The sequence below is a fragment of the Eurosta solidaginis genome, chromosome 1, assembly GCF_040869045.1.
Source record: "Eurosta solidaginis isolate ZX-2024a chromosome 1, ASM4086904v1, whole genome shotgun sequence".
Classification (NCBI taxonomy): Eukaryota; Metazoa; Arthropoda; class Insecta; order Diptera; family Tephritidae; genus Eurosta; species Eurosta solidaginis.
The window spans coordinates 323,109,747-323,130,843 of NC_090319.1; the positions used below are offsets into that span (position 1 = coordinate 323,109,747).

The 21,097-nt window shown below is 36.1% G+C and overlaps 2 protein-coding genes across 3 annotated transcripts in view; one reads left to right on the plus strand and one right to left on the minus strand.

The window, feature by feature from the left end:
* Nucleotides 1-1,788, plus strand: part of LOC137237757 (transmembrane protein 245) — a 53,431-nt gene extending 51,643 nt beyond the window's left edge. For both annotated transcript variants that reach the window (XM_067761914.1, XM_067761912.1), the window contains exon 10: nucleotides 1,301-1,788. In XM_067761914.1, coding sequence (XP_067618015.1) covers nucleotides 1,301-1,562 — 262 coding nt within the window. In that variant the 3' untranslated portion in view covers nucleotides 1,563-1,788. The remainder of the gene's footprint in view (nucleotides 1-1,300) is intronic.
* LOC137237760 (aldo-keto reductase family 1 member A1-like) lies at nucleotides 1,539-20,488 on the minus strand. Its single transcript, XM_067761921.1, has 6 exons — nucleotides 20,281-20,488; nucleotides 7,087-7,267; nucleotides 4,748-4,944; nucleotides 4,571-4,687; nucleotides 4,014-4,396; nucleotides 1,539-1,961 (listed from the first exon to the last, which is right to left on the minus strand). The coding sequence occupies exons 1-6, from the start codon at nucleotides 20,350-20,352 to the stop codon at nucleotides 1,931-1,933; spliced, it is 981 nt and encodes a 326-aa protein (XP_067618022.1). The 5' UTR covers nucleotides 20,353-20,488; the 3' UTR covers nucleotides 1,539-1,930.
* Nucleotides 20,489-21,097: the final 609 nt, after the last annotated feature.

Here is a 21,097-nt window from a genome sequence, read left to right on the forward strand (position 1 = left end):
TCGTTGCGGCAACTAAACTGATATATGTATCTTCCCGTTGACGAAGGAAAAGGAATATACCAAATCGGCGCAGAAGTGAGTAGAGAAGTTTTTGCCATATAGCCACGAGAAAAATAGATACGACGCTGGCAACAAATTAACCGTTGGTAGAAGCGACATAGAGAGGTCAAATTCAATCTGACCCAATTTTTAGTTGGATATGATTACTTCCGCAAATATTTCCAAGGATTTGAAATTCCGAAGTGCCTATACCGCGAAAATATAGACAACATATGCCACATCTCGCATGCGAACCCTTCGTTCGCGAGGGGGGTTATACGAGGGACTTGGCCACATATCCCCAGCCATGGTAATCAATAAGATGAGCTGCGAAAGTGACAGATGTGATTTCGTCAGCACACACGTCAGGCATATGCATATTTCTCAGCCTAGCTTAATAGGGTGAGAGTAGCAACAGAGTTGAAGTAATGCTTAATGCGGTTCCAGGCGCAAAAACTAAGTTTTAGTGGGTAGCCCTTGGGGAGAAAGCGAGTCCTATACTCGGACAGTCTCGAAGTAAGGCTTAAAATCACGGTTAGTGCCTAAAATATGAAGGGAGAGAGAGAGAGAGAGAAGAGAATATAAATTTTGCTATATAATATACCTATGTAAACACATTTCAACTTTTGCTGCATAACTGCTCGAAAGAAAGGGGATCAATACGATCTTTCCTGTCGCTGTTTTAAATAACACCTGCATGTAAGCAACTTATAATAACTTTTACATATTGTAACAAATTTTGGAAATTCCTGATAATTATACACCTTCTGCTAACGTTCGAATCGCTGAACTGTCGAATAAATAACTCCAGTATTCAGTATTGCAAAATAGTATTTAGTAGTACTTTACAATTATACTTCACTAATACCGGGTTTAAATAAAACTGAATAGTTATTCCTCAGCTTGCGCTGCTTTTTTACGCTCTGTTGCCTCGTTCGCATATTTTTCCTAAGGTCTAGAACATGCCTTCTGGAACAGTTATATCCCATACGTGGTTATTTAGTTATATGCGTTTGCATGTGTGAGTAACAACTTCTGATCTTAGTTGATGACTACATATGTGTATGTGAGATAATTTCTTTACTTCGAGCTGCTGGTTATGTGTATAGAATATTCTTCGTTGCGTTGTACATAAGTGTGACTGCTTGCTGTTTTTGTTGTTGTGATTATTTACTAACAGCATAATTATGCTAATATTCGCCACAATTTTTTTTATCAAAGAAAACAGTTTCAAAACAAAAACTTTTTAATCCAACCAAAGCCATAACGTAAAAGTGTCTCGAACTGAAATGATGTCTTGGGAAAGGGCTAACATGAAGCGAATTGAAGTCCAAGAGGCATTCAGCCAGCCAGATCTTTCATGGTCAAAGGCGCTACAGCCAATAGAGCAAGATGAAATGGATCATAGCATAATCAAGGTTTCACCGCTTACAACAAAAATAAACGACACAAATACAGTAAAGCCTCAAACTGTTGAACTTAAAATAATAATGAAAACATTTCTTCCTATAGCAAAAGTATAACATTTAAGTGTTTATTTATTTATTTTCGAAACAGCATTTAGTGTATATATCTACATAGTATACGTATGTATACATATATCTTCAAAGCCGTTAAAATCTTAAATATAGGTACTTAAGCGTGATTAAATTGCGAAAACTTTTTATTGCACTTTATTAAGTAAATTTTATATATGAATGTCGAATTTTTACTTGCTTGTGAATTTTGCTAAGTTAAATTTTAAAAATATCAATTTCCTATAACATTACAATTAAAAAATTAGCATGGTTTTATAATTTGAATACCCAACTCGCAGTATGTTGAACATTTAAAAAAAATCCATCGTTTGAAAATATCCGTAGATAATTAGTCCAGTTACTAAAAACACATTTTAAAATGGGAACTCTGGATGTTTGTTAATACTGAAATAAAAAAGAAAAAATTATTAGTGCATTTATATTTTTCACTTTTTTTATACAGGGCAGTCGAAAAAGTCTTTTGTAATCTTTGCGCCAAAACCAAAATTATATAACCACAAGTTTAAAAGCTTGACTCATCCAAAAAACAGTGCCCAACATGGGGCGCACTAGTGTGACTTAGTAAGCGGTGCTAGCATTAATGGTGTAAGCTGGTTACATTGATATCACAGGCCTCAACAGCCATAATATTTACATACTCTAAAGAGGAAAAAAAACTGAAAATATCTGGCTGTCGTCAAGAAAAGAGTCAGGGTCTTTGCGGCAAGTACGTCAAATGACTTTCTTTATCTGCACACCACCACACCTCAACTCTACTGTGCTCCATTACTATGAATAACATCCAAGAAAAACTGAAGCAGATGGAATTAAAATTGTGCAGCACACTGGCGGTGTGGCGTATCTGATCTTGGGTCTACTTCCTGCCGTGATGAGTGCCGTCATGGAAATAACGTTGACAAACTAAGAAGATAGGCAGGAGAACCTGACCTTATTTTAAATACGTAGAAGGTGGATGAGCCTTGGATGAAACAAACGGCTTTTAAATATTTACTTGGGGGAGTGGTAGCGCATTTTATCCTAGGTTCGATCATCGACGTATGGGGCAGTCATGACACACACACTTCAAAGAATTTTTGCTGTATACAGCTCATTTGCTTATTCTACTACTAACAGACGTTGACCCGAACGATGTAACCAAGCAAAGTATGGCAAAGTCGCAGTCACTTCGTAAATTCGCTGTGATTATTACAAGCACGAAAAAGTAATTGACACGAAGAATGCAGCGTAGCTTCAAAAATGAAGCGCACTCTATTAAGAAGCATATAGTATTTGCATGGAACGCGAGATCATTTTAGAAATATAAATTAAAATGGAGATAAATGCGAAGAGCTGGGGAGCTTGAGATATTTACTGATACAGTTCCGGGGGATAGATGATTTCAAGACCGGATTTAAGTAGCATTACGAGCCAGTAGCTGAAGTCCAGACCGTATGTGTATTGCAGAGAATTCTTCGCCTCCTTGTGAAATACTGATGGAGAAGATAATGAAGCCGAGAGCCCTTTCTATAACCTGCGACCTCGGCACGCTTCATAACAGTTTGTAGACCTTTGTTGAACCCGATAAAATGCGCAAGTGCTTCCATGACCGCGGAGGTTCGAGACGCTGGAATAATCAGTATGCCCAGAGGACATAGGTATGTCGATGATAAAACATAGAGGCAATGGGAGAGGGATATATACAACGCATGTCTTCAACCTGTCTCTGTCCACCTTTGTCATTCCCGTGTAATGGCAAAAGCCAAAGGTGATACTGCTACGAACCCTAGAAACCGACTGACCAGTTGGAGTCGTATCGACCGATACCACTGGCTAATCATCAACATAGACTTCGTTAATAGCATATCACTTTCACCTCGCTGAATGCCAGGTTACCTACGAACTGAATAGGAAAAAAAGCATACCACCGAAGAGTGATCATGGCGTTAGACCTTCTGAAGCTTTTTAGCATGATCAACTATGCATTTTACTCCAAAATACAGATAAGACATCCCTCCCCTGTGTCTGAAAATGTGGACGAACAACTATCTGAATGACAGACAGTGATCTGTAAAACGAAGAGAGGAAATATAAAAGCAAGGAGAATTAAACAAGGGTTGCCCGAATGTGGTGTCCTCTCCACGCCTTGTTTAATTTCTATATATCTAGGTACTATTGTTTCTTATTCAGATGAGCTCTGATCCAAAATAAACTGTTATCTTCTTGCAGTCCTGCTTTGGCACTCAGAGCTGCCACGGGATGTCTCCTATGACGTCCCAACACAGTCAACATAGCAAGACAGAAGTGCTCCCTCTTAAAGAGCGCTGCAAGGTGCCTAAGTCCGATACATCCTAATCTTAGATGAGGGAACTTACGAAGCGCCAATGTGGATGAAATCTCAAAAACCTCGAGTACTATACTTCTCGACTACATAAAAGATCAAATATCTTCTAAGCTCACCCTTTGAAAAATCCAAAGTCCACCACTCGTATATTGGCGTCTAGCTTATTTAGTTGCTCGATTTCTTGCTGATTCAATTTAAAATCGAAAATATCCTTATTTTCGTGCATGCGTTTTGAGTTGGTGCTCTTTGGTATAACCGATATACCTTTATCCACTATCCAACGCAATAATATCTGTGCTGCACTCTTATTATACTTTTTGGCGATTTCTTTAACCACCGGTATATCAAATAAATCGGGCAGATCACGTTTCACACCAGCCATCTTATCTAAATTGGCTACACCCTTTGAGCCGAGGGGTGAGTAGGCTGTAATTGCGATATTTGCTGATCTACAATACTCAATGAGATCGGGTTGTTGCAAATAGACATGATATTCGATCTGAAATTAGAATTTGTCAAAAACAATAACATTACATCTACAATAGCAAAGGGTCATGAAGCAATAAAACGGATTATGAGGGCCGTCAATTTTTTGTTGTTGTACTACTGAGATGACCTGCCTAGTTTTATTGCGTCATGGTGGAGGGTTAATCGGGTTTGATATACTTCCTACCTGCAAGACAGCTGGTTGAATCTTGCAATGTTTTCTTAATCTTTCAATTTGCTTGATATTGAAATTGGATATACCAATTGATTTAGCTAAGCCCTTTTCAACGAGGCCTTCCATTTCCTAAGAAAAAAACTCAATAATTTGAAGTTATTGCGCTAATTTTGTACAAAAGAATCCCACCTTCCATATACCAATATGATCAGTGCTGCCATCGATCACCACTGAGCCATCAGCATTACGTTTCATATCTCCGCCATTGTCATCCGCCAATACAACCGTAAATGGTGTATGTATCAAATATAAATCAATATAATCCAATTGTAGATCTTGCAAAGATTTTCTCAAAGTCAATTCAACAAGTTCGTGATTGTTGCCCCCTGGAAAGAATGGAAGTGAAAACATAGATATTAATCCATTAATTGATGCGAAGATTATGTTAGGTACAACGATAAAGTTAGAAATGAGGCTGACATCGATCTTAGATATTTCGTCAAGAGAGTTGAATATGTCCCGACAGCGATACTTACGTCTTTTTCTCACAAGGTGTGATAGTTTAGCATATTGTGATAGGGTGATTCTACCTTAGTCTTACATACAGCTTGCGGCCTGTCGAGTATATTGACGCGCATGCAAGGATAGCCATTGGAGCCAACAACTGGCCAGAAGGACCTCGACACCTGGTAAGAGGTAATGTCTGCCTCCTTAATCAAGGAGCATAACTATCTGACTCATGTCTCTCTTCTTAGTGTGCTTACTTCTTCTGCAAGAGTGCGATATTATACATTGATAACAAGGTTTGCCGAGCGCGCAGGCAAAGGTGTTGACCGATTCTGTATGGATTCCTTATGCTTGTCTGGATCAAACGTCTGTGTTGGCAGGTGCCGGATCTCATCATAGTCGTTATGGAGATGTTTCCTTAACCCCCGTGGAGGCGGGGCTATATCAAGCAGTTGTTTTCTAGGGTGTCCTGAAATGTGACAGTTCAGCAAAAACTGCCTGCTCAGCATTTCATTGTGCTTTTTAATGTTGAGCTCTTTGGCATCACTATGTGGATAGTGTTCAGGGGTTATAAAGAGACATCCCGTGGCACGATTTGGTTGCGACTTTGTACTTTAGATACAATTTCGGTGACATGCTTCTTGGAGGTGAGAGTATTATCGAACGTTACCCCTAAGATCTTAGGGTGACTGACAGTCGGTAGCGTGACACCATCGACGTCAACGTCCAATATTTACGCCATTTGTTCTTTCCATGCCGAAATCAAAGTGGCCGTAGATTTTGTCGATGATTATGCCAGGTTGTGCGACGTGAAGAACATAGAAAGACCGGGGAGATAGCTGTATATTTTAGAAACTAGTTCATCTATTGATGGGCGAGGTCCCGTTGCTACAATCATGCAGCCGTCGGCATAGGAAATGAATGCAACTCTTTCTGGTGGGGAAGGGAGCTTTGAAATATATAAATTAAACAGAAGCGCTATAGAATACTACCCTGTGGTACCCCCTGTTTAATTTTCCTTGGCTTTGATATTTTCCCAAATTGAACCGACGCTTGCTGACCATTCAGAGTTGCGGTCCTTCTTTTTAGACAAGTGGGAAGGTGTGAGCCTTCTGTGTCTTGGAGTAGCGTGACGTTTTTCACTGTATCAAAAGCTTTTGTCAAGTCGAGTGCCACGAGCACCGTCCTGTGATTTGGGTTTTCCTGATTTAGTCAGTAATGTATCAGAGTGTTTATGGCGTTTAACCGGGGCTTGGGCTATGCATTTTGCGGAAGCCATGTTGATGAGTGACTAGGCGAAGATTCGCCGTGATACGAGGGAACAGGACGGTTTCCATTTCCTTCGCTACTGGCGAAAGGGTTGATATCGGTAGATATGACTCGCCTTCGTTAGCTGTTTCTTGCATTTTCCATTATTCGGGACAAAGGACTTAAGCTACAGATTGAAAACGTGCTTTAGGTAGTTTATTTCCACGGCTCTACGGTTTTTTAGCATTTGCATTGCTATTCCGTCAGGGCATATTGATTTAGAGGGCTAAGCCTTTTGGAAGTGGCTTCTTCAACCTCTGTGGGGGTGATGTTAATGGGTGACATATCGTATTTATGTTTATGTGCCCGTCTGTTTCCACGAAGTCTGGCCTTTTCCACTGAAGGATGCATTATAAATTGTCGGCAAAAGGCTTCTTCGGATCCGATAAAGGTTTATTGCCGAAGCGAGGGACATTTAATCATTGTGTTTTGTTGGATTGGACAAGATTTGACGGTTGACCACAGTTTACCAACACCCGCAGAGAGGTTGCAGTTTTAAGATGTTCCTCCCATTTTGCACGTTTGTGCTCATTTACCAGCTGCATAATATCCAAGTTGAGACTCCTAATATGGAGATCTCTAGGGTCGACGTGACCCGCCAGGTCACGTTCTCTTGCTAAGTTTACAGCTTCAGCCGGGAAACGCGATATGATTTCAGGTATTCTACCGGCGATAGGTTTACCCTATTTCATTTTATAGTTTCAACTATTTACCTGGTGCTGGCAATTTTGTTGTTATGAATAATTCCGAGCGCTTAATTTTTCCCGAAGATATCCACTCTTTTAGGACACCGCCAATTGCTTGTTCATTCAGGTACACAGGCGCCGTATCAATATGGCGATAGCCCATTGCGAGTGCCTCATTTACGGCGGCGATTGTTTCTTCCTCCTTTGCCTATGGAAAAGAAAATAATTGTCTATAAGTATATAGTATGTAATATATAAGTCGCATTCTTTTGAAGGTCAGTTACAAAGTAACACTCGGTAGTATACTGCTCAGCTTATAAAGCAACAAATTAAAGGAGTGAAATAAAAAGGTTAGTTGGATAAACTGCTCGATCACGAACCTGCGAGCATTGTGGATAAGACAAGTGTGATGACTTCTGCATAGACGTCAAAATAAAAATAGAACCGATCACCTGATTTTTAATTGACCATCATGTTCTCATTATGTATCTCTTTCTATCACCCGCTGTAGATAACCGGCGCCGCCATATTGAACATACTGTCAAAACGCTAAAAAGTAGCCATTTTGAACATCCTGTCTGACAGTTGACGGATAAGATATCACACTTGTTTTATCCACAATGCCTTCGAGTAGGTTCCCGTTTTATGAAATCGAGAAGTTATAACATTCTGGAAAAATTGTAAATTTTCACTATGGCTGCGTAATATTATGGCTCATTCCATTTCAAGGCACCCGGTCCGCGCAGGACATGATTTTTGATTTCGATGAAATCTTAATATGTTGTTCTTTGGTCAAAATAATGAAAACGTGTTTTTTTTTTTTCTAAAAAAATCTTTTCCGGATTTATCGGCAGTTGAATTCGATAAAAGCAATCGATATTTTATTCATCTATTTTTCAACACCCAATAACTTTGTCAAAAATTAACCGATTCTCATGATTTTTTCTTTGAAATATTCGCCTTTACATTTACTTTTACATAAATTTATAAACAATCGCATATAGTAAAAAATATGGCAAATAATTTCACTATACCTCCAATACCGCCACAAGAGCCTTTACCATGTCCTGTTACAAAATCACTGTAATTCTGAAAAATAACAACAAATGAATGTTTTCAATAATAAATTCGATATTTTAATTAATTTTAAGCATTTGGCATTGAGCGCCTTGCATGCTGATATGTATTGCATCAATATATGGCGAAAAAAGTTGATTATTCAAAAATTCATATCTCGAAAACAACGAGTTTTGGCTAATAGATATTTACTCAAGTTGAAATATAAACTGTTCACTCGATATAGAAAAAGTTTAAACAAAAAAAATAAACCCTTTTTGAAACATTAATTTTTGAAAAAATTCAAAAATGTTTACTAAATACTAAAGAAAAATATTTTTTTAACTATATGCTCTTTATATAAAATTAAAAGTAATAACGAACATTTCAAAGTAAAAATCATGAGAATGGGTTAATTTTTGGCAAAGTTATTGACTGTTGAAAAAATAGGTGAATAAAATATCGGTTGCATTTTATCGAATTCAATTGCCGATAATCCGAAAAAACCATTTTTTGAGGCACAAAAAAAACCTTTTCATTATTTTGACCAAATAACAAGATATTAAGATTTCATCGAAATGAAAAATCATGTACTGCGCGGACCGGGTGTCTTGAAATGGAATAAGCCTTATGAATTTTTCTATTCAATTTCTACTCGTTGCCTGTCGTTTTCATTATTACACAAGTTGTGGATCAACAGAGCAGTAAAAGCGTGAAAAAGTAACGTTTCATTTCATTTATTCTTGGCGATAAACTGTGTTGGATAGTTGAATTTCCCTCTTTCTGGTCAGTTAAGCCTTTGGGTTTTTATTGTTGCTGTTGTAGCGATAAGCACACTACCCGAAGCTTTTGGGTCCTTTGCTGGAATGCAGATCCGGTACGTTCCGGTAACAGGCAGCACTAAGGTATTAGCCTGACCATCTTGGAAACGATTTTGTATGACCACATGAAACCTTCTAGACTATAGTGTCCTCCCACCGCCTATATCCATGAGAAGCCTCGGCTGCTAAAGAAATAGGATTCACCACAGATAGTTGAGGTTGACAATTGGGTTGGAGAAGCTATAGATTGCGCTGGCAACCCCTTGAAAGGTTTGCGCTGCACAACCCCTTTGAATCAATTTGGTTTTTTAGTCGCCTCTTACCACAGGCATACCTGCCGCCGGAATAGCCCCCCTAACCCGTTGGGGGTTTTCATTCGCTGCACTATGAAATATCTTTCAACACTGTTTGTGGTTCGTGAGTTTTGTCCCACGTCTCTTCCATTGAAATGCCTACGTCTTCCACTTCTTTATCTATTGCAGAAAATTTGTTAAAGAGACTGTGCCCTACGATTATCTAATTGTAAGTCTGCTCTGCAATACTTGACGTACATTGAAAATCTGGTCGATACTAGATTTGGCTGTCCTGAAGGCGCGCAGATAAGGCTCAATCAGTTTATCGACGGTGGGCTTCCTTGCTCATTATGCTAGATATAAAATTATAAGCGGTAGAAGCACACTGCGGAGTTGGTCAAGGAAATAAGCAGACGTCCAATATCCAAGCAGAGAGTACAGACTTTATACGGAAATGCGCTGCTCAGTTTTCAACACTGTTAAGAAAGATTGCGGCTACTTCATTTGAAAAGCAATTTGTTTAAAAAAAATTATGCATTTATTTTTATTTCACATTTTAATTATATTATTTTATTATATGCATTCAATTCTCATTTTTATGGAATGGGCCTTTGACCCGGTAAGAATCAGCACATTACATCTTGTTATCATAATCCCATATGTGACATACATACAAGCTAATGTAACCAATAAGCTAATGAGCGCTAATCAAATATTAGGTGACTGCCAGAGGTTTGTTAAGTAATCGGTACATATTTATTTATTTTACTGATGTATTCTTTTAATTTTTGCAAAGTCTCATGATTAAAACAAATAAAGGCAGCCTGTATGTAATTTGCTTATGATATGTAAGCTGATGTAAATTTCAACGAATGGGGTTCATTTGGTGTAGGTACTTAACGGGGCGTTTCACCGCGATACTTAGCACCTTTGATCAATATTATTAGCACTAATTAATTTTTATTGTAGCCGGGTATTAACCCTGTAGAAAATTTTTCTACGTTGAGCTATACTATTTGACGACGGAGCCCTTTAGGGTGACAGTATAATTGGATCGTTCAGAAGTCATTCAGTGTAAGTTAATTTTTTCTTGAAATTATCTTACTGGAAGTTCTACCCCACTGTTCATACTTTCGATTGCCAAAGCGCTCAAGTCATTGCTTGCAAATGTTAGTAAGAGATGACAGCATCTATTGTGATATCCGAATAGAAAATGCAATGTTTTCAGATGTAAAACCCCCTTATTAAACTTTTTAGTTTTTTGACTTATGCTGATTGGCTGCTGAACCCTCCGATGGCTACGTTACCAGAGCTATAGCTTACGTGTGGTGCTTTTATTTTATTTTGTTGATATAATTGTTGACACGGTCAATTCAGAATCAACAATTTGTACGAAGTTGATTCAACAGAGATTTGTGACAGAAAATTCGATTGAACTAATTCGGTTGATTTTATTCGCTATTTTTTCAGTGCTGGGCACGTTCTGTTGTGGCTTTTTCTGATCTAATGGAAAATAAAGAAAAAAAACCGAATAAAACCTTCCGATCTAGCTGATTGGGAAGATGCTGTAAACTCGTTTACATATGCGACATTTCAGCTTTGAGAGACAGGTCTATAATTAACAGCGGAATGGGAGCATGTGTCTTTGTGTTAATTCCGCTCACCTTTGTTCTCGTATTTGGCGAGCGCATGAAAGCCTAAGACTTTGCTGTTTAGGAGGAGTAATAAATGAATTAGTAATTTTTACGAAGACGTAGCCAGCTCTTCCAGCTAACGGTTTAGCGACAATAACATCGGTCCTGATGAAGTGCAAAAGTGGTACCGGGATGGGCGACGGTTCCAAAACTGTTTTTAGTCTACGGACACACGGTTGCTGCGACGGCAGCAATGGTGCATTAGGCATTTTTCTGCCCTCCCGCTAAAAAAAAGAAGGTAGTGACCATGGCCCTGGCGAGTCGATAGCAGTTTTTGAAATCATAATATAAAGGTTAACGGGATGGCTGATGAGGAAAATCGCATTGCAAGAGCCGAAACAAGTTCTTGCCGTCCTAAATTCAGTCAAGAGTAACGATGTTCACAAGCAGCGGGTTTTGGCGGCTTAGAATATACCAGCGGCAAGTATGCCTGTCGTAAGAGGCGACAAATATGCCAAATTGATTCAAGGGTTTATGTAGTGCTATCTATAGCTTCTCCAACCCAATTGTCAATCTAGCATACCAATGGCGAATCCTGTTTCTTCAGCGGTCGAGGCTCTGGCGACCCCAATCTCCTCATGTATCTAGGAGGTGGGAGGGCGGTATGGCTTAGAGGGTTCCATGTGGTCATGGTAAATCGGTCCCGAGATGGTCGGGCTAGTACCGTAATGGTGCTTGTTACCGGAACGTGCCGGATGTGCATTCAGCAAAGGACCATCAACATCGATAATACTTCCCAAAACCTCCGGGGAGTGTCTTTAGTCCTTATCGCTATTACAACAACAACAACAGGTCCATAACGGGCCCATTCTGTGCCATTATATTCAGTAAAAGGTTTATAATCAGACTATAAGCGGTAATCAATGCATCCCGTTTTATGGGACTAACTGCGGTACGGAGAGTAACGGAATACAATACCTAATTCTACAGCTGAGATATTCTAGGGATAGAAGAAGCGCCAGTTCCCATATACCTCTTTCAAAGGGCAGAAGAAACGCCGACATGGTTTTCCTGAGAAATTTCAATTGCAGTGAACTATCGTGAGTTTCTTATGTCGTTCAGATGGGTGAAGGTAGATTAACAATTAAAGTAATGGGCTGGCATTTTAATTGATTAAATTTACAATAACTCAATTGTAAACTGAGCGTTACACTTATTGAACTTTTCAATAAGTACAAAAACCAACATCTGTTCAAACAAAATGCTTTATTATTCAAATCGAGGCATTAGTGTGCTTTCAATTTGTATGGACATTTTTTTGTTTGTTAATCTACATAACAACATTACAAGACCCCTATGGACACGTTCGTTATTATCGCTCTACGCTTACGTTATTTGCAGGTCCAAAATAATTTTGTGCGTGATTTGGTGAGCTTGCTTATCACTACGGCTTTTTGCTTTTTTTTCTCTTTATCTAAAGTACAACTTTTTATAATCTTATAAAAATTGTCTGCTTTACCTTCAATACTGCGCACCCTAATGTATGCACATTTTCTTATAAACTCAAAAGGTCACGTCTTTTGTAAAAACATCTGAAAGAACACATAAGAGAGTAATATTTTTATACTCAGCGTGCTTTGCACACAGATATAAGGAATGCTTTGAAGAAAAATTTACGAAATCGGTTAAGAACCACGCCCACTTTTATACAAAAGATTTTTAAAAGGGTCGTGGACGAATAAAGTAAGTTATATCTTTGAAAAGAAGAGCTTTATATCAATGGTACTTCATTTCCCAAGTAGATTTATAACAATAAATAGGAAAAACTTGAAATTTTAAGAAATGGGCGTGGAACCGCCCCTTTTATGACTAAGCAATTTTCTATGTTTCGGGAGCCATAACACGAGGAAAAATTTACATATCCTAACAAAATTGAGTACACATATTTTCCTTATAGCAGAAAATATTTCTAGTAAAAATGGACGGGATCGGTTAAAGACCACGGCAACTTAGATATAAAACAAGTTCAAGAGGGTTGTAGACTTGAATAATAAGCTATAACTTAGCAAAAAATGGATTTGTATCAATGATATTTCACTTATCAAGTTTTACTGTAAGAGGAACTGGGGAGATATTTTTTTAAACGGGTGGTGCCACGCGTTATGTAGAAAAGTAATTTATCTGAAATGAAATGTACAAGTGAAGCTCACGCTGAGTATATAATGTTCGGTTACACCCGAATTTAGACACCTTTACTTGTTTTCTTATACTATTGACCTAAATGTGGCGCAGCATCCGAATCTGTTGCGATATTGAAGTGAAAGCAAAGCAAAAATCAAAAAATGTATAAAAAAATGTTAAAAATTGTTTGCTGGTTGAAAAATCAAGTTACCAAACAAGTTCAGGTGTTAAAGAATTTTCGAGTTTTAGCTGTGTGAGTAGATTTACGATAACGTATTACATATTAACATAGCATGAACAAAATGGGGATTTCCATGGTGCCTACGTACGATATCGTTGTATTTTAGAGATATTTTTTTACCGTTGGGAGAAGTAAACATTTTCTTCCAGCCTATGAATTTATAGAAATTTTATAATTGTTTCTTTCCATAAGTTTTTAGAAAATTTGCCAATTTGTATAATTGTTTTTAAACTTTTTTCTTTATGCTGTGTTTTTTTTAACAACGTGCAATAAATAGTTCATTAAAAATTTTATTATTTTTTATTTGAAGGTATGAAAAATTATAGCAGGAATTTTAATATAATTGTGTGCAATAAATTTTGTGTTTTCATACCGTATTAAAAAAATATTTTATCTTTCCGAATAGCTACTGGGGGTTTGTTATAATAAATTCTGAAATTTGCTTTTGCGTAAGTTTTATTAAATTTATGTTTTTTATACGATTTCTGAAAAAGTTATTTCAAAAAAGTTTTTTCAGACTTTGACTGTTTTTTCCCAAAGAAAAAAAGCAAAACAAGGATTTTGAAATTGTATCCTTCAAATTTTTTTGCAAAAAATATCAAAAACAGTACTCGCTCCTATCAATAGAAAATTTCAAACTTAGTCTCGTATTGTGATAACGGTTTATTGGCCTTTCTTTTTCGGGGCTTCACATTTTTTTTCTAAGCGAGCAGAAAAATTGTAACGATTTATATTTTCTCGCGTGAACCAAAAACTAGTGAGTGACAGTAATCCTGATGGCCTTTGGTATTATATAGTGGTGAATGTGAATGCTGGTGACTGCGAAGCAAAGAGTCACGGCGTCATACATAATCTGACCCTAAGAAAAACAAACAACGCCCATTATTTAACCCTTTCACTATCGCATTACAATTAGCGGTCTGACACATATTAGGCACATATATATTTCCAGACAGTAACCAGCTTGGCCAAAAGCACTTTGAATGAAATGTAATATCGTTGGAAAAAATATTTTTCCCCGGGATAAAATGTCCCACTGGGCTTCTTACAAGCCGTTGATTAGCCCATCGGCATCATTTATTCAAATATAATCACTGTTGTCTCATTTTCGTGGCCTTAACCATATCGATGGGATATATAATCCTAAATTAGGTCTAGAAAATCTGTAAAAAAATAACTATAAAAATATATTGGCACATTGAAATAACCTAACACAGCCGATTGTGAAAGGAAAATACTTATAAGACCCAATAAGGCGTAAATTGAAATTTTTTTAAATTTCTATAGCGACGTATATATGATTCCCACGGTAGTGAAAGGGTTAAGCAAAACGTTTTAAACTTTGTAAACTTTGCAATAAGAAATGTATCAAATTTTTGATGAATAGTTTTTTGCATCCAACAAAAACATTAAGAAGCAAATTATGTGTAACGCAGTTTGACGCAACGTAGGAAACTTTTTATGATAAAAAAGTATTCATTCACTTCAGTGAGTGACAGTAAACCTGAGTGTCTTTGTAAAATGTTTGGCATAATATAGTGGCCATAATATACAAAAAATTTACCCAAGTCGCGATATTTTTTACCAAGTGATTGTAAAAAAGGTACGAAAGAATTTTTCAAATTTATGTTCATAGTATCACTGGAAACCTTTTTTTAAATACATACATATATGCATATGTAGATACTCAAATTTCATCGAAATGTAATACAAATTGAAGTTTGAATCGTTTTTTTTTTTTTGTTAATTTTATAACAGGGTTGACAGTTGATGTTTGTTGGAATGAATTTCTGCCATCCCTTTTCAAAATTGGTTCGAGAAACAGGCCGGTTTCGAGATTGTGCTATCTTCAGGGATATTTTTCTAGATGGTGGAAACTCGCTTAGCTTCAGAAATCAAAAGATTATTTGAAGGAAATCACAAAAGGAAAATAATTGCATATATATTCGAAAAGTTAAATGTCAAATAACCAAATTAAAATAAACAAACTATTTCGGCTTTTTTTGGAAGAAAAATAGTTATTGTACCGCATGATGAAATTAATATTCAGGTGTTCTCATCCCGTTGACGTTTTCACTTATTCTGACAAGTTCGGCATGCATAATTTAGAGGGTTGTCTATCATACATAACTGGTTTTGAATTCTACTACGATCGGAGTAAATTTTACTATACATTTAGAAATATAATAACTATGTAAGCCGCTACCAGAATTTTTTAGACATAAACATAACTTTGTATTCCCCAAAAGATTATAGACAAAATTTTGCAGAAAACTAATTTTTTTGAGGAAATTTGTAGGAAAAATTTAGCAATAAAAATTTAGTACTTTTGTAGTACAAGTAAATACTGGCAAATAGAGCTGCCGAAAAAGTGAGGTTATGTTGTTGACATCACCTTTATTATTTTATCGTGATTGTACTGAAACCCTCTTAACGCACGCAGTATGCTACAATTGTAGGGCTAACATTTGAAAAAAAAAATTCCACACGGCCCACAGTGGTCTAGATTTGGCTTTCAGTGGACTTAGGGAAATGAAAAAAAATATTAGTTAATAACACAAAAACTTTGATGGGGATCGATTTTAGGTCTCATTACAAGACGTTTATATATATGAGTATTTTTTCATAAAGTCTTAAACAAAAAAGTTATAGCAAATAAAAAATTTTAGGTATGGGAAAAATCACATTTTTACCGTTAACTCATTTTCCTCACATTTCCTCAAAACTTGATTAATTTATTTATATAGTTAGAGTTATATACTATGTAATCTACTCGGTTTCATGGTTCGGAAAGGTTCGCGTTTTTTGTTTTTTTTTGTTTTTTTGTTTTAGTATTGCGAATCCCTTTTTAATTTTGAGTAGAATTTAAAAACAAAATATTTTTTTTTTGTTGTTTTGTTTCTTTTTTTTTTAATGTTAGTATTGCGAATCACTTTTTAGTTCTGGGTAATATTTAAAAACAAAAATATTTGATAATTCATATTATGCATTTAATTTTTTTATATTGAATTTGCATTTAATCAAAAATTTAGCTATTCCAGCTTGTTCGCTAATTTTTTTTTTTATGTGATGCTTACTATTTCAGCTTGTTTGTTAGTACCAAAAGAGTAATTAAAGAAATCTTCAAATATACATATAGGTATATGACCAAAAAAAAAACTAAAAAAAAAACAATTTTTATTATTTTAAGTAAATGTTGCCTTTCATATGTAGTATGTATATTCGTACCCAATTAAAATTGAGAAACTAAAATATTTAGTTTTCTGTATCATAGTCGAGGTTTTGCGGTAAAAGTAGTAAAGATTTCACTTCTTCGGATATTTCCTCATGCTTACTAGGTAATTTCGATCTCCTCGATGAAATAAATGGGTCAGAAGTAACTAACAAATTATTTAAAATGGCCTCATTTGTGGCTTTGCGGCAAATTTTTCTTGCATGCTCTCGACGATATGCTCTAAAATCTTTATTTCTGGATTCAGCGGCTTCTTCGGACAACTTTCCGATAGGAATGGAACCAAAATGCTCTATTATTGAAGCTCCGTGTACTAAAATTTTATGTACACTTGAAGGCATGTAATACCATTCATATAGTTCGACGTAAACTCGCATGGTTTCTCTGGCGTACATGTTGAACTTTTGTACATTTATTGGACACCGACATGAAATTAGGGGCACAATATTATAGAGAATCTTTGAATGAGATTTTCACTAACACCAGTTATAGAGGCGGTAGCTTTAATGTCAACGAAAAATCGTCTAGCGGTATTTCCATCATTTGTTGTACCGTGCCCTTGCTTTACCACATCTACCAATAAAACAGTCTGAATAGTAAAAATTATTTTAGTGAAGCCAAAATTGCTGGAAATTGAAAAAAAAAAACCTAGATGTACACATATGCTCGTTAGGTTATGTCGATATGAAACCCGGTTACTAAAAGTGTCATAACTGTTTTAAATTAGGTTTTACGAAAAAATGTTATATAACAATAAATTATGGAAAAAGATCACAGAATACGAAAATGTACATTTAAAGTCCTAAGTCCCAAATTTTCAATTTCGTTCCACTGTGCGCCCTATTGTCTACAGGCTCATTGTATGGTACAGTGCATCTTTGCGAAACAGTTTGCACAACCTTGACTCCATGATAATTAGAAGCTTCGACATGGTCATATCAAATAGAGATAGTCGGGATAATACCTCAAGGTACTACAACTGTAGTGTACCGGATTAATATCGTGCTACAACAACAACTTTACTTCGTAACATATCCAACAATGCCCAATGGGGCAGGAAGGCTACTCATCATCACTTGCTGGTGGCAACAGAGAACGCTTGTCATACCCCTGCCATGTTTAATTGATATAACGACTGATCGTTTCATTGCATACGGCAAAATTCATCAAAATGATTAAGCGCAAAACCTTAGCACCGCATTTGGTTTTAGCACGAGATGAAAATAAGTATAATTATATATGTAAGACCTATGTAAAGAAATAAATAAAATATTTATCGCTGCTAGCTATAAGTACATCTTGACATCCAACTTGATAAACTTTTTTTAATAAATATTTAGATAAAATATTTTTATGAAGTCTCATTAATCGCAGAAATTAAAGACCTAATTTGAAGTTCATATTTAAAAATTAGGGATGTAACACAGCTTCGATTTCGATGCGTCGGAACACCCGACTCCGATTTCGTTTCCGACTGCTTGCAAGCGGATGTATAACGAAAGTCGATCAGTAGAGTGTGAGTTTGGTTTTTTTACCTGTAAAAATTTTGCTTTACAATTGGCTCATCAATATCCAAATATTTTAAACACTTTTTCCCCAACACTTTACTTCGTCCTCAAACCAGATTAAGATTTTGGATTTGAGCTAAGGTTCTGGTTATGACCAAGCAAGTTCGTAAGTTCCGCTTCCTATTCTCGCTCTGGTTCCGGGAAACTCACTTTCGTTACATCTCTAATCTAAGCCATTGTTGTTTCGTTACATCTCTAATCTAAGCCATTGTTCCGCCTCTTCCTTTGCTCATACTTATATTGCTCATCTTCTTCTTTCTCTCTCCTTTTCCGTCGCTCTCTGCCTCTTTCTCATCCGCTTTCTTTTGGTCTTCCTCTAATCTTTCCCTCATTATTTCTCCTTACGTTAACACAATTTCCCTCTTTCTCTATCTCCAACTGCTCTTTTCATTTTCCACCTCTCTTTTGTTACTTCTCCCTTTTTATATTCCTTCACCATTTCCATTTCCTTTATTTCGATTTGTTTTCCGCGTTTACCTCCCCTTCCTATTGCTTTCTGGCTTCCTTTCCCTATACCTATTTCCTTTTACCCCACTCTCCTCCCTTTCGTTTCTTTTTCCAATAATTTATGCTTTTCATTAAAAATCTTCTTGCTCTCCGCCTATCCCTATGTTCTTCACTTTTCGGATCTCACTATCTTTCCCGTCCCTCTTCTTGTCCTCCTAACATTCTATTCCTTTTCACTCACTCTACGTTCTTCATCACTTTCCTGTAAGTATGTCTCCTTTCTCCATTTACCTTTACTTTCTCCTTTACATCTGACTTTTAATTTATACCTCCCTTTTTCAAAAACCTCCAATCACCTTGTTAACCTATTACCTCGCATCCTTTTTCTCTCCCAAGTTTCCTCCGTTTCCCCCCTTCTCTTTCCCTTTCACCGATTTCCTTCATATGAAATAAAACATTTTTCTGCAAGGTGCGGGACAGCATCCACTTTCCCAAAATTGCATTCTACTGTATTTTTTTTAAGATACATATCTTGTCCAAATACTGAAGGTTTCCCCTTTCCCTTTCACTGTCTTTACCCTATTTCTTTCGATCAATCCCCTCCCATTTCACCTTCTTTTTCGCTAGTTATTAATTTACCTTTCTCTTTCTGAATGAAAATCCCCTCAAGTATAAATGGTTTAAAGTAGGGCTGGGACTATCCGCATATTCGAATATCCGGATATCCTTTGACACGGATAAAATTCGGACGGCATGGATATCCGGTTAATATTCGTTTGTGAAACTATCCGAATATCCGGATTTATGACATTAACTTGTAACGTTTTTTCACAATATAAACAATGCCACTGTTCTTATTTTAATTTTTTTGGAAATGATCCCAAATCTTGTTGACCATTATAGCACTCATTATTAGTTTAAATTGAGGCTTTGTAATATTGTTGATGTTTGTATAATTGTTGCTTTTAATTTTTGACGTTAATTTAATTATCTACAAACATATTTTGTGAATAATTTTTCGATGTTTGCTTCGTTCAATTCTGATATGCAGGTATTCAATTTTTATATTCCAGTATCCGGACATACGGATATCCGGATTTTCCATTTACGTATCCGGATATCCGAATTTTTTCCAAGCTATACGGTTATTCGAATATCCGGTTTATCCGGATAGTTGAAAATCCGGATGCAGTTCACAGCCCTAGTTTAAAGTTTAAGTCTAAATTCGAACCTTTCTCCAAACCAAGTTCAGTTTAAAATTTAGATTGCATGGTTTTCGTGAAAATGATTTCAAAAAGTATCTAAAGCTTGCAGTACTCTTGAGGAATTTTCGTTTTTACACGTAAGTTTAAACTTTTTTGGCTTTGTTTTTAGGCAAAGGAACCTTATTTACCAAGTAAACAAAAAATTTTGTTCACAAAAAATGTATTTATCGGTCAGAAAAACCTTAAAGTTTACTTAAGAAGTTTAAAATTTAAGCAGAAAAAAATTAATAATCGCCTTAGTAAATTGAGAGGATTCGAATTTAGTACAAACAATTTTGAAAAATTTCTTAAACCGATGAATGGTTAAAAGTTTTGGCTAAAATTTTCAACGGTGTACGTACTCTTGGAGGACTCTACGCATTTATGATAATTTAATTATTAATTATCAAAAAAGCTATTAATTGCATTCCATCACGTTGAAATAAAGATGTAATTGCTGATTTAAAACTATTTTTATAAGAGTATATATATATATAAATTTACCATCCAAGTGCCTAAGCCCAGTATCGGCATTTTATGACCACTACTCAAATGTAAATATTGTTCAACGGCCATTTTTTGGAGTTCTTATTTTTTTTCTCTTGTTTAAAAAAAAATAACTTTTAATGATTTTAGTACAAACAAATTGTAAGCGTTCAATTCACGACCACAAACTAACTCACTTAGCGTCTACTTTTACTCTGATGAAAGCCGGTTGTGATCATAAGCTTATAGCCGGCTGGTTCTTTTGTCTTACGTATAATAAATACTGGTTTTCGTATTTGAAATTTGTGCACCTCACGCTCTCAATGCGCTATCAGCTCTTGTTTAATTATTTACTTATTTCCATATATATATATTAGGCCGGGTCGATTTGTGGGGAGGCAAAAAAATCGCCCATTGCTCTGTGAAAATCATATTCTAGGGATCAATATAAGAAACTTTGCCGAAGGAACCATACCTCTAAAACGAATTCTGATGTCCCCCTCTTTGGGTCGTAGGGGCAAATTTTGAAAAATCCCATGAAATGCCTATGTTTTTTCTTTTTGGAGTTTATTTTTCTCTTTAGAAATTTATTTAGTCAGAACATATGTAAATGAAAAAATGAATTTAACTTAGTAATAGAAAAGAAATTAAAAAAAATTATTAGAAATTTGCGTTTTTACAACCCCCTTTTAAAACCAAGGCATCACTGTGATGCATTTGCATGTCGTAAACATAGTTGTGTGGGTTTTTTATTCAACCGTTTTAAAAAATGAAAGTATCACTGTGACACAATTGCAGATCGTAAAATTGCTTGTGTTGTTTTTTTTAAGCCACC

Coding starts and splice junctions, on each gene's coding strand:
- LOC137237760 (XM_067761921.1), bottom strand. CDS start 20,352: ATGGCCGTTGAACAATATTTACATTTGAGTAGTGGTCATAAAATGCCG. Junction 7,268..20,280: donor TGGGCTTAGGCACTTGGATG/GTAAATTTATAT, acceptor TCTTTTCCATAG/GCAAAGGAGGAAGAAACAAT. Junction 4,945..7,086: donor AACAAAATTGCCAGCACCAG/GTAAATAGTTGA, acceptor CATTCTTTCCAG/GGGGCAACAATCACGAACTT.